The sequence below is a fragment of the Diaporthe citri genome, assembly GCF_014595645.1.
Source record: "Diaporthe citri strain NFHF-8-4 chromosome Unknown scaffold_4, whole genome shotgun sequence".
NCBI classification, from domain to species: Eukaryota; Fungi; Ascomycota; class Sordariomycetes; order Diaporthales; family Diaporthaceae; genus Diaporthe; species Diaporthe citri.
The window spans coordinates 6,032,872-6,046,431 of NW_025064849.1; the positions used below are offsets into that span (position 1 = coordinate 6,032,872).

At 52.6% G+C, this 13,560-nt stretch overlaps 4 protein-coding genes across 4 annotated transcripts; 2 read left to right on the plus strand and 2 right to left on the minus strand.

Annotated features, from left to right (window-relative positions):
* Positions 1-713: 713 nt before the first annotated feature.
* Positions 714-2,659, plus strand: INS49_010735 (uncharacterized protein; the record flags this gene model as incomplete). The annotated part of the gene is made up of 6 exons (XM_043171458.1): positions 714-887; positions 962-1,284; positions 1,352-1,365; positions 1,479-1,652; positions 1,731-1,979; positions 2,043-2,659. The coding sequence occupies 6 exons, from the start codon at positions 714-716 to the stop codon at positions 2,657-2,659; spliced, it is 1,551 nt and encodes a 516-aa protein (XP_043026023.1).
* Positions 2,660-3,129: 470 nt separating this feature from the next.
* Positions 3,130-4,995, minus strand: INS49_010736 (uncharacterized protein; the record flags this gene model as incomplete). Its single annotated transcript, XM_043171459.1, has 1 exon — positions 3,130-4,995. One exon carries the CDS (start codon positions 4,993-4,995, stop codon positions 3,130-3,132), a length of 1,866 nt encoding a protein of 621 aa, XP_043026024.1.
* A 2,719-nt stretch (positions 4,996-7,714) lies between these two features.
* Positions 7,715-10,011, minus strand: INS49_010737 (uncharacterized protein; the record flags this gene model as incomplete). The annotated part of the gene is made up of 4 exons (XM_043171460.1): positions 7,715-8,002; positions 8,083-8,879; positions 8,940-9,285; positions 9,352-10,011. 4 exons carry the CDS (start codon positions 10,009-10,011, stop codon positions 7,715-7,717), a joined length of 2,091 nt encoding a protein of 696 aa, XP_043026025.1.
* Positions 10,012-10,207: 196 nt separating this feature from the next.
* INS49_010738 (uncharacterized protein) lies at positions 10,208-11,979 on the plus strand (the record flags this gene model as incomplete). The annotated part of the gene is made up of 2 exons (XM_043171461.1): positions 10,208-11,635; positions 11,734-11,979. 2 exons carry the CDS (start codon positions 10,208-10,210, stop codon positions 11,977-11,979), a joined length of 1,674 nt encoding a protein of 557 aa, XP_043026026.1.
* Between the last annotated feature and the right edge of the window lie 1,581 nt (positions 11,980-13,560).

Here is a 13,560-nt window from a genome sequence, read left to right on the forward strand (position 1 = left end):
AACTCAACTAAAGGCTTGAGTCAACATCTGTGTGGGAGGTGTATCCGTGCTTGTTGACGATGCCAAGAGCAACCAACGCGTTTAGCCGTCACGCCGTCACTGTTGGGCAGAAGGTGACGGAAAAGCGATGCCGGAAAACGAGGGCGGAAACAGAACGCCGGAAAAGCAGGACCGGGACATCTGCAGACGGGGAGAGGGGTTTGAGCCAACCGGCTCCAAGCAGCCAAGGGAACTGGTCGGGGTTTAAAGATCCGTGGCGCGATTAGAGTGGCATCATTCTCGCCGCCATCTGCAGTCATGCTCACCTTTGGGACCCCTTTTCTGCTCAACACCTCCACTTCTGACAGCAGCGGGTGTGGGCTGAACTAACCGCCTCGAGTCGAAACCCCGGGCCCAGTGGAGTTTCACGTCGCGAGTGTGATTATCCTGCCGTCCCAACAGAGCCTGGGGAATTCGTTTGTTGCTGGAGAAGGCAAGGTTCCCCGCAAAAGCCAAGGCTCCTTCGACATCTCCCCCAGACTTTCCCCGGATCCCCTTATCAGTGTTTTGCGGAGCTGAACGTGTACCCACCCGGAACCCAGCCGCGTGGGCCAAAGTAATAAAAGGTCATTATACCCATCGCGTCTTCATGCAGTTCTTGGGTTTTTGGACCAGCCGAAGTCCTTTCCATCTCGATCTTTCACCCTTTTGAGCTGCTCGGATCGGTGTTCACAATGTCTCCCAAATCATCGTTGGACAAGGAGGCGGCCTTGGGCCATGTTGAGAACCTCGACGGTGCCCCTCAAGTGATTGAGATTGACGGCTTCAGAGTCCTTGGACTGTCCCCCGACGATGCAGACTTTTATAATAACTTTTCTGCAGAGAGGAGGAAGAAGGTCTTGCGCAAGGTGAGCAAAGAGCCTGCTGCTTCCCGGTCCTCGAAGCCACTCCCGCAACGAGCATTAACAAAGCAACCTCGCAGGTCGATATTCGGCTCGTTCCAATGCTAGCAGTCTTGTATCTCATCGCACACATCGACCGAGCCAACATCGGCAACGCCAAAATCGAAGGCATGGTGGAAGAGCTTGGTATGACCGGAGTGCAATACAACACAATCCTGGCCGTGTTCTTTATACCTTATGTGCTATTTGAGGTGCCCAGCAACATTCTCCTGAAGAAATGGGGCCGCCCTTCGTGGTACCTGGGCACTCTTATCACCATATGGGGTGTCATTATGACTCTTACTGGCGTTGTCAAAAATTATGGGGGTCTCATGACCACACGCATCCTACTTGGCGTCTTTGAGTGAGTGCATCTGGATTGTTCTGTCGGCGTTACTTGAGCTCCCCAACTAACCATCGAATTCAAACAGGGCTGGTTTCTTCCGTATGTATAAGTTTATCCCTCTTGCGTTCAACCACCATCGGCCTCGACCGAACAAGTCCAAGCCTTCATCGAAGACCTCTGGCTCTCCAATCGCTGACTTCTATACCAAACAGCCGGCGCGATTTATCTGTGCTCCTACTGGTACATGCCGAAGAACTTGGCCACTCGCATCTCCTACTTCTACTGTGCTAGTGCATTATCCGGTGCGTTCTCCGGCCTCCTCGCGGCCGGTATCGCAAAAATGGATGGAACGGGCGGATACAGCGGGTGGCGGTGGATCTTTATCCGTACGTAATGTGTGGTTTTAATATTGCCATGTCTACCCTGGGGAATGAAACCAAGACTTACCATCAACCAAATCACAGTCGAAGGAATCATCACAGTCATACTTGGCGTCGCCTGCTTCTTCTGCTTAATCGACTCCCCCAAGCGTGGAACACGATGGCTTGACCCGGATGAGATCCGGTTCCTCGAGCTTCAGATCTTCATCAAGCAGGGTGGCAAGTTCCACGAGGAGTCTGGGTTCAAGATGAGGGACCTCAAGATCGTCCTGATGAACTGGCGCCTGTACCTGCAGGCCTGGTTCTTGTTCTGCCAGTCAGCGACTTCCTACGGTAAGATATGGAAGATCCGTCACGCCCAATGCAAAGCAATTTGTCATACTAAGAAAGACCTAGGTACTAAATTCACCATGCCTACCATCACCAAGGTTATGGGTTTCTCGACGACCAACGCTCAACTCATGTCCGCTCCCCCATACGTCGTCGGCGCCATCTCGTCCATCGGATTCGCTCGCTTATCTGACCACTTTTACTGGCGGATGCCGTTCGTTGCCATCCCCATGTCAATGCTCGTTATTGCCTACGCCGTCATTATTTCTTTCCACGGTGCCCTGTCCGCGAATTTGGGCGCGGCCTATTTCGCAGTCTGCCTCGTCTGTGCAGGAATCTATCCCATCCAGCCGGCTGCTGCCGCTTGGAACGCCAACAACCTCGCTCCTGCGACGAGGCGAAGCATTGGTGTGGCCCTCATGAATGCAGCAGGCAACTGTGGCGGCATCGTCGGAAGCTTCATGTTCATCGACAAGGAGAGCCCACAATACTACACTGGCTTCGGCCTCGGCCTCTCATTTGGTGCTACGGGTTTGTTGGTGTCCTTCCTGCTGGAGATGATATACAAGTGGACAAATGCCCGCAAGGCGAGAATGTCGGAGGCGGAGGTACGGGCGAGGTACACCGAAGACGAACTGCTTGATATGGGTGATAAGTCACCTTTGTTTAAGCATGTTCTATGATTGTTGTTCAAGGTTATCATGGCTCCCACGTGGTCCTCAATTGAAGATACAGGACAGCTATGAGTTGAGGGCTGAGGAATCATCCAGCGCTCCACCCAGCCCCAATCACGCCTCCGAGTCTTATAGTCTCCGAATATATTTCTCTGATTCTCATTGAGATTCTTCGTAACAAGCTCGTCAATTTGGTCCACCCAATCGCAGAAACGCACTCTTATTACTCAGTATCTGGGTTCATCATGAGCAGCCTGTACAAGGTTGGGGAAAGCGAACCCCATCATTGGGGATGAGGTCTACGCAAATTGGCTGTATCTACAACAAGGCAGCGAGTGCCCGAGGATTCAGCGAAAAAAGACCGAAGGCCAAACAGGCTCATTATGGTTGGAATGTTTACTTGGTGATTCCAAGAATACGTATTTACTGTTTAATCCCAAGAATCGTCTACAGGACGCCCGCCTCTTTCCCCGCCCAATTTAATAACGAAGTCCGTCTCCGAATTTGAAGACCGGATCTTTCGTGTCAAAGGGAACATCTTCAAAATTCGCCTCAACTGCCTCCATGGACCTAGGTAGGTCGAATGGAAGCTTACCCTCCGGTTGGCTCTTGCCAAATACTACGTCCAGAAATGATTCCGGGCCACTGCCGTAACTCCCAAATAGTGCGGCTGCTTGCTCTGCGATCTCGGGAATTACAGCTGGACGGTCGAGCTTCACATCCACAATGCTGGGTACAGTGGAGTAGATAGCTGCTTGCCGTTGCTGCTCCGTCGAGTTGAACGCGAGGGAGCCTGCGTGATACCTAGCCTCGAAACCTCCCGGCCGCGGTTCAAACGGAGCGTTGTACCTCAACAGGGCATAGTCGGCTTCTTCGGGAGTTGACACGACGGTTAGGTTTCTGGCCTTCAAGTATGTTGAGTTGAAGCCCTCGACATAAAAGCTGGCTTGAGTGGCGTTCTGGATGGGGAGGATATTGTCTCGGTTCGTGAGAAGAGTGTAGGCTCGGCGCTGCGCGTCGTTCCCAAGTTTCACAAAGTCCGCATTTCCGACAATGCGTTGGGCTGCCTCAGGGTCGACATAAGGGTTCTCGAAGAGGCCAAGAACAAACTTTTCCCGGAGAAGCCGACGAACAGAGGTATCAAGGCGTTCCTCTAGGACTAGGCCTTCCTCGACAGCTTGTATAATCAGCTCTGTCCGGCTCTCTCCGCCGAATTGGTCGCATCCGGCGTCTAGGATCCTGACGACGCGTTCGATCTCGGTGGTGTTCTCTAGACCCCACGCTCGTGCAGGCATGTCCTGTCCCAGGATGTTGGTGTCGGTGATTAGTCCCCAGTCTGTGACAACAATGCCTTGGAACCCGAGCTCCTCCCGGAGCAGGTCTGTTACAATCTGGCGGTTGAAGGAAAAGCCAACGGGGTCATACTGAGTGCCAATAGGTCTCGAGTAGTAAGGCATCATCTGCCTGGCACCGACACCAATTGCGGCTTTAAACGGTATGAGGTGGTGGTCGAAGTTGTCTGCTGGATATGTCTGATTCTTCCCGTATGTGAAATGAGAATCCTCACCATTCTCCATGGGGCCGCCACCAGGGAAATGCTTTGTGACCGTGGTCACAGAGCGCGAGCCAAACTCTTCGCCCTGAAAGCCCTCGATGTACGCCACAAGAAGCTCACTGGTCAGTTCTGCATCCTCTCCCCAGGTTCCGCCGATCCGTGCCCACCGTGGTTCCGTCGACAAGTCAACCTGGGGATGTAGGGCTGATCGCAGACCCACAGCCAAGTACTCTTCACGTGCTGTCTCGGCGAATTTCCTGACCAGTTCCGCGTCCCGGATGGCAGCAAGACCCAGACTCTCGGGCCACTGCGAGAAGGTGCCTGCTTCGAACCCCGTTCCGATGTTGTCCGTGAAGGAGTGTCGTGGGTCCGAGGATAACGTGATGGGTATCCCAAGGCGCCCACCAACAGCTCGCCGCTGAGCTTCATTGACGTACTCAGCGACCTTTCCGGCATCCAGGATATTACCGACTAGGTTGAAATGCGATATCAAGTTCTTGCTGATGAGAACGTCGGATGCGCTGCCTTGAACGAAGCTGTAGTTGGCAGGCATGTTCAGTTGGGTGTGAAACAATTGACCAGCCTTCTCCTCGAGAGTCATTCGCTGGAGAAGGTCCTCGACTCGCTCGTCAACAGGATACGAGGCATTCTGGTAGATGGCAGGGAGGTTGTCCGTCTGTCGATATCCCAGGTGGCCTCCATCGTGGCGAGAAATTGAAGAGGAAAGCACGCCAACTGACAGTGCCGCAGTAAGGACCACTTGAGCGTGCCGGTACATTGTCCTAGCCATTTCCAAGTATGAGATGCTCTAGTAGGAGGCTCGGACTGGAGCAAAGTGCGAGAGCCGGATTAAATATGTTGTCAGTCCAGCCAAGCCTGGGACACGAAGACACACCGGTTTTGATAATCGCTGACCTCGCCATTTGTTGAACGATCGAATGGTAAGTCACGACACTAGACAAGTTCCGAACATTAACCGGTGGGGTGTTGGAAGAGGCTATTACCAAGTTTTTGGGGCGCACACGATGTGCCAAGCACAACACCGGATTTGCCGGTGGACGTGGAAATTCGGCTGGCTGTCTAGACAGCAGGACCATCACGACACATGTGCCGAAGCCACGACCAAATCTGCCGAATCCCAGAAGCCAAGCACTTTTGTTAATGCCAAGGAACGAGTCCCGCACACAGGATTATTGTTGACGATGTTGAAGCCTAGTGTTAGCCAGACCGTGTTGCGTCGTGGTCAAGTTGCCAAGAACCGGGGTTGTGGGGAAGTGGAGAGGATCTGGGGAGGACGTTGTTGTAGAGCCGAGATACGGCCGATCAATGAAAATATCGGCGTGTCACGAGATGGTGGTCTTGGCTCCTCCTTCTTGCACAAGCTGCCTAAAACAATCTTTCCCCCCTCAACACAACACTGACCTGGTTATAGCGAAGTAAGCTTCACAAGAAACCTGAAAGTGAAGGTTCTCCGGATGGCCTTTAAGCATCTTTTATATGGGTGCTTAGCAGCTCAGAGCTTCGAGTTCAAGAAATGTTATATAGTTGGAGGCTTGTGAAAGGCGTTGAAAGCCCTTTATAGGACAATTGATGTATTTTTGTCCAGCTTGGCTCAAGAAACAGACTTCATTCGGCTCTTATAACGGTATCCAAACATTGCGCAGACACGTTGGTCAGCACCATGGCAAATTGCTCTGCCTCCTGGGATTCAATCTGCCGAGACTGACACTGAAGAGCCACTTTGGCCTTTTCATTCCTCGGATAAAACCTTTTTCTCTTGGCCCGTTATAGGCAATCGCTTAACTAGAGCATAGGAATGCTCAACCGGCTTGTCACCGGGGGCAATGCCAGGTAAAGATTTGTCCGTCTCTGGAGGTGGTGCAAACCAAATGTCTATGAGTCTAATGAACACGAATGCGATCGGCCTGGGCCGATAACGTAGTATATGTTGCACGAAAGCGCGGCTAACATGAGGGGTCGAGGGTCAACGAGACCCATTTGCCCAGCCCGAATGCCTTAGCTCTTCAAGTTCTACCTCAGTACAGTCTCCTCCAGCTTCAACTGCTCGCCTAGTTATCATCAGTGAATGTGATCATGACGTCTTTAAAGGACAGGCGTCCAATGAGTTTCCAAACATTAACTTTCCAATGGAAAACGCCCCTTTTATCGCCACATCTGGCAGATCAGAACGGATCAACATCGGGCGCGGTGATACGGGTTTATCCGTTAGTAGATGTTTACCATGTTAGTGCGGGTCGCTTGTCATTGGCTCTGGGGTTCCGTCTGGCTTTAGTCTGTAATAGGATCCCCGCTAGTGATAAGCGATCGAACAGACGGTTCTTTAACATGCTGCAGTATACGAAGTCCATCCTACGGAAATCACACAAAGGTTCAACCGCTGGCGAAGCCCGGCAACCCGGCCAATATGGAACCGTGTATTCTCTGTTGTTGGTCCCCTCAGGCTCTGCGGCAGATTTGTCCTTGCAGGTGCTTCTGCGGGTTCAGAAAACCAATGCAAGCACACATTCTGGTCTGTACTAGAGGAAGTTAGGTCTAGGCACCAAGGAGGCTGGCGAGGGATGGATTAGTGAGCCACATGCGGGACGTGGATGGATGCGAGGCTCTAGTAAATCATTTTTCATTTGATATGCCATTGCTCATCAATGAATTGCCTGAGAGATACCTCCACACGCACATTATTTGTGACAGACTGGAAGACTGTCGTGTGCTTCCCCCACCAGCCCCTTCTCTCCGTATCACCTCGTATCACCTCGTATCACCCTGCCTGTCCAAAGATTGTGGGATCACAAACTCTGCTGGATTGGGCCAAAGGACGGCAGTCAAGCGGTAAATGCCCTAAAAGGCGAGGCGACTGCGGCCGTGTCTGGCGACGTAGCCTAAAGGTTGGATACTGCAACTTCCTCGACCACGTATCACGCCACACTTTTGAAGGCTCTTTGCAACTAATGTTGTTCGTATTAAGAAATTCACGCCAGAGGCTTTCCCATCGGCCTCAAACTAAGCTGTATCTTATGGTCCTAATTTTATTACCTATATCAGACTTAACTAGCTAAGGGATTAATGAGCCACACGCCAAAATGGAAACCTCGGCTATTGAGTCTAGAGACAACGTAAACCACATGAACTAGTCTGGTAATTCCGTTAGACTTAGCAGACGCTTCAGTGCCATAATTTTAAACTAATGTGATGGACTGGTCGCGCGGCCATTATTTTACGAGCGTGACCAAACCTTTCTTTACGAGAAGCTAACTTGTACCTAAATAAAAGCCGTCGGTAAATCCGGTCCTCCTCCACGAAATAGTGTGCAACTATCTACAACAAATAAGGCGTGAGATAATCTTGTGGTGCAAGTAACGATTGTATATATTTCAGGCTGCTCTTCCCCTGCAGCCTGGACCTCCTTTCCACAATACCTCCCCTACCCTCATCGCCGACCACCCCCTGAATTCTTCGTCTTCGGATTTCAATCAAGAGTTTTGTGTATATACTCAATGTACAAGGCGATTCTTGTTCTCTTTGCCGGTGCCGTAGGTATCCTTGCGGCACCGGTCTTCGATGCGGTGGACAACGTGCCTCCCGACCTCGAAGTCGACTGTTCTGTAGGCGTGGGTCCCTTGAATCGCGGGTGTCACACCAGAAGGAACAATTACAATGTTGGGCAAGCGGAAGCCACCCCGCCACCGGACCCCGACATATTCGGATGTGTCTGTGAAGGTGACGACGTCCACTGCCGCACCGCCCTCCCTGATTATTGGATTTCTCGCTTCAGAGATGAGCTGTGTTCCACGGAGACCAGAACGCCAATGACAAAGCGCCATCTAAACCCAAACACTACAACGACAGGAATCTTCGTTACCACCACCACAATGACGACTTTGACAGTAAATCCGGGTCCAAATCCGTCCACCACACCGACAGGAATCGTTGTGACCACAACGGTGACGACTGTGACAGTAAATCCGGGTCCAAATCCGTCCACCACACCGACAGGAATCGTTGTGACCACAACGGTGACGACCGTGACAGTAACTCCGGATCCAAGCCCATCTACTACAACGACGGTCCTTCCCACAACGGTGACAACTTCAGACCCGTCGCGCACGAGTGACGATCGGACTACAACGGCCACGACTTCAGACCCTTCAAAGACAAGTGATGTTCGAACTACAACGGTGACGACGACAAAACCTTCAAAGACGAGTGATACTAGAACTAGTACATCATCCACAACGGAAAGCGTGCCAAGAACAAGCACCTCGGACACGAGGTCTCCTGGAACGTCATCCACTATACTCACAAGCAGCAGCAGCAGCAGCAGCAGCAGCAGTGACGTTCGGACCACAACGGTGATAACGACAAGCCCGTCAAAGACGAGTGATGTTAGAACTACACCATCCACGACGGAAAGCTTACCAAGAACAAGCACCTCGGACACGAGGTCTCCTGGAACGTCATCCACTATACTCACAAGCAGTAGCAGCAGCAGCAGTGATTTGGTGCCAACGGAAACCTCTACTCGTCCGAGAAATAGTACAACGAGCTCCGCAAAGACGACGTCTTCAACCGATTCAACATCTTCTTCGTCATCCTGGCCATCTACCACCACTACACTATCAACGCACACTACCATCACTAGAAGCTCATCACCTTCACCTAAGCCAACGTCTTCCTCGTCGTATTCTACCACCGGAACCCCAACATCCTCTCACGGACCGACATCCTCGCCCTCTACCAGCCCTGGAACCTCATCACAAAAAACGTCCACCAGAACCCCAACATCCTCGCCCTCTACCAGCCCTGGAACCTCATCGCATAAAACGTCCACCGAAACCCCAACATCCTCGCCCTCTACCAGCCCTGGAACCTCATCACAAAAAACGTCCACCAGAACCCCAACATCCTCGCCCTCTACTAGCCCTGGAACCTCATCGCATGAAACGACCTCGTCCTCTAGCGGAACCCCAACATCCTGGAGTAAGGTGACGACGTCGTCATCCTCTATCAGCTCTGAAACATCGTCGCAAGACACATCCACCAAGACCTTAACATCCACCGTGACCTTACCATCCTCAACTCAATTGCCATCCTCATCAACCTCTACTATCACTAAAACCTCGACGCATACGATCAGCACTGGATCTTCAACAAGATCATCCCAGACGCCGACATCCTCGTCGTCACCCTCATCCTCCTCCGTCACCAGAACGTCGACGAAAAAGACCAACCCTGGATCCACAACGACATCACCAAAGAGTCTGACAACCCCCTCATCTTCTCCTACCACTGAATCGTCAAAGACGTCTTCACCTAGCTTAACGTCCTCCCAGCCCTCTTCCACCAATGAACCCTCAGAAACATCTTCAGACAGGAAAACATCGTCCACGAAGATGTCTTCTACCAAGAAAACTTCAGTGACATCTTCACACACGGAAACATCATCCACGAGTGCTTCTTCTACCAAGAAGACCTCGGCAACATCTTCACAAACGGAAACATCATCCACGAGTGCTTCTTCTACCAAGAAAACCTCGGCAACATCTTCACACACGGAAACATCATCCACGAGTGCTTCTTCTACCAAGAAGACCTCGGCAACATCTTCACAGACAAAGACATCATCCGAGGGCACTTCTTCTACCAATAAACCCTCAAAGACATCTTCTACCAAGCAAACATCATCCACGGGGGTGTCTTCTATCACTGGAACCTCAACACAAAGCACCACCACTAGAACCTCAACAGAGATTGTCCCTACCGCAACCCCAACAGAGGATCCGTACCGCATTATAGCCGACCTAGCGGAGGTCCTTAAGCGAGAAGAGGATGATGATGACGATCTGGCTCTCGGCCTCGGTCTGGGCCTTGGTCTTGGTATCCCTGGTGCTGGGGTATTCGGATGGGCTGGAGCATATGCCGCAATGTTGCACAGGGACCCAGGCATTTTCAACTGGGTGAGAAACAAATTGTCGAGGTCAGACCAAATGCTCGACGGTGTGATCCGCGGAGGTGGCGGCGGAGGCGGCGGTGGCGGCGGAGGTGGCGGCGGAGGCGGCGGTGGCGGCGGAGGCGGCGGAGGCGGCGGGGGCGGAGGCCCAGGAAACCCCCCGGACCCGTCTCAACCACCAACAGAGCCGACTTCGCCACCGACAGAGCCGACTTCGCCACCGACAGAGCCGACTTCGCCACCGACAGAGCCGACTTCACCACCGACAAAGCCTACTTCGCCACCACCACCGCCGCCGCCGCCGCCGCCCAGCCCTGTTGAACCAGGGGACCTTCCACCGCCAACACCGCCAAAACATCCCGGCCGGAAAGTACGAGTTGACCGAAACGCAGTCGATGTCGTTGAAGAGTGGAGACATGTTCTACAACTACAAGGGTTATCGGCCGACCAGGCAGCCGAGGTCATCAATGGAGTCCAGGGCGACATGGCTACTACAGAAAAAGTTATGGCAGCCAGCGCCTCTATCTCTTCTCCTAATATGCTTAGGGGCGGGAAGCCTGGGGGTCTGCAGACGCTATGTATCTCAGAAGCTGCAAACTTTGCAACCTATGGAGTTCGGCCGGAAGTGTTGAGCAAGTCCCTGGCTCGCGCAGGTGTGCCTCACGACTTGGTGCCTCGCACAGTATCAATTCTCAAAAAGAATGTAGTCAAGGACCCAGGGAGGCCCGATCGACACGTGGCTTTCAAAGATTCCGCAAAGATCATCGCAGACACTGCCTATCTTCAAGGTGTAGCTGTCGACGGAGCAGCGAGGTCCCTTATCTTTGGAGACCCCGGCCCACGAATTGATCACCAGCTTCGCCGTGCTGGTGTCCCTGAGGCCAATGTGGACAAGACGATATCCGACATGAGGAATGCTATCAAAAAAGCCGGGACCGATAAAGACAAGGCTTTCCTAGACTCGATCGACGTGATCAATGAAGCTGCTACGCGTCCCTCTAGCTCCTGGTTATTGAGTCCCCGCAGTATTGATGCCACTGGAGCTGAGAGTGCCATTGATGCTATGGGAGCTACATACATGCTCTGGCTCGGGTTGACAAACGCGATGTGGCACAGTGTCGCTGAAATGGGGGATGAAATACACCCAGAGATCCGAGAGGAAATCCTTGCCCTTGGCCAGCCACCAGCATTGAAGGCTTGGAAGAGCTTCACCTACCCGTACCAACGTACTGGCAAGCCCGACTTTGGCAACGGAAACGGAACCAACGGTACCAACGGTACCTCATCCGCATTGCCTACCACGACCCGCTGGTTAAACTCAACTGCCCTGCCCACCTCCATATTCCATAACTCAACCTTCCTGTCGACCACGACCCGCTGGTTAAACTCAACTGCCCTGCCCACCTCCACATTCCATAACTCAACCTTCCTGTCGACCACGACCTCTCTGGCAAACTCAACTGTGGTGCCGACAACATCTTTCCTGCCGACAACATCTTTGCTGCCGACCTCATCTATGCTGTCGACCTCATTCCCACTCCCTACCTCAACCTCTCTGTCGAGCTCAACTTCTCTGTCGAGCTCAACCTCTCTGTCGAGCTCAACCTCTCTGTCGAGCTCAACTTCTCTGTCGAGCTCAACCTTTCTGTCGAGCTCAACTTCTCTGTCGAGCTCAACCTCTCTGTCGAGCTCAACTTCTCTGTCGAGCTCAACTGGGCAGCCGGCAACCCTAACCGTAACCAGTACTGCGCCGCCGACCAAGACCTCGGAACCGGCGCCAACCACCAGCATTGCAAGGCCTCCGCCTAATACGGAAAAGTACAAGCACGCACCTGGGAAACAACCTTGCACGGCGGCGCCCACCGCTCTCAAGCAAAGACGGGAGGTCTTGGACAAGATCGAGGATGGAGTTACGCCCGAATTGCGCAAAGAGAAGGGCCCCAACTACTTTGGCTACCTGAGCGAAGTAGAGTACCAAGTCAAGGCCTTAGATGATGACGCGTTCAAGCCCAGGGGACTTGAGCCGTGGCTCACGGACGAACTGAGGCGAAGTCCCGACTACCGAGCCTGGGCACTTGAAGTCATCTACGTTGAGCGTTTTATGACGAAAACCGTCGACGACTATTTCCATCGGCGAGGCAACATTGCCCACTTGCTGAGAACCCATGCTCATCTCCACGCCCAGACGACCTACGACGTGCGAGACAGTGTCTGCGAATATGAGGCGGCTATCAAGGGGAATGAAATTCCACCCCGAATGGGCCGGCCAACAGTGGAGATAACATTCGCGAGGTGGCGGAAAATTTTGCGTTGGCTGATATCACTCCGCTGAGAGGTTGCAAAGTGCAAATATCTCCCGGACCACCTGCCCTTGCGAGCTGTTTTCCGGAAAGAACTTGCGATGAGGCTAGGAACCATGTTGGACCTTCCGTGTTCGTCCAAGCAGCTATAGCAGTTAGGCTTTCCCAACACCGGGCTCATGCGAGGGGTGAACGCAGCATAGTTACTAGTCGGTTGGCTGCTTGTTTGGTACTAAATGAGTGGCTGTCGGAGTATCTGTATTTCGACAGCAACAGGACAGCCAGACCGCCGTGAAGCTGTCGGCCCTAGCCTCTGTAGAACCATGTAATTATGCGGCTTTATGCCTTTTCTATAGCTATAAATACACCTTGGGATCGCAACTTTTGACATCGTCGGATTTCTCGTCCATGCGAATTACATCGTACCGACTCCAGTAGTTTCTATTGGTCTGGAGAGACGAAATGAGAATTAGAGAAGCTTCGCTCGATGGGGTTGGTGAAGTGCCCTGACGAGGCGGCGGCAACGGTAGAAGTAGAGAAGGAATACATTCGGGCGGGAGATATCTAGTCCACGAGAGTGATAGATGTGGTGGTGCTTTAAGAGACGATGACTCCGTGTAAATTTGTATCATAGATTCTACATGCGCATGTAAAGGTCCTACCGTAAGCTGCACGAAGCAAATGTCCAAGCAGTGAAGATTGGTTCGAGAAACTGACCAGGTTGTGCGCAGGGAAAGACTAGGTGATAGGCTCAGAGATCGCGTGCAAAGCAAAGCCAAGTCTTTGATTCCCGGGGTAACAACGCATTCTAGCAGCGGGCTCGCCTAGGTATGAGTTTGACGTCGCGGTCTGGGCGGTCTTGCCATTGTGGCTTTCCGTCCCGTACCCTTTTGTAGATCGTTGCAACCACGATACATCATTCTCTTCTCCCAGGGCATACCCACACATATCGACGCAAGATACACACCGGGGTAGCTAGATATAACACGCTGGCTCCATTGACTCGCCCCGAGTTCGGGTATAAGGACGAGGAGGATACATCCTCTGGAGACAATCCAGCGAGCGGCCAGAATTTCGCTGGACCTAACGA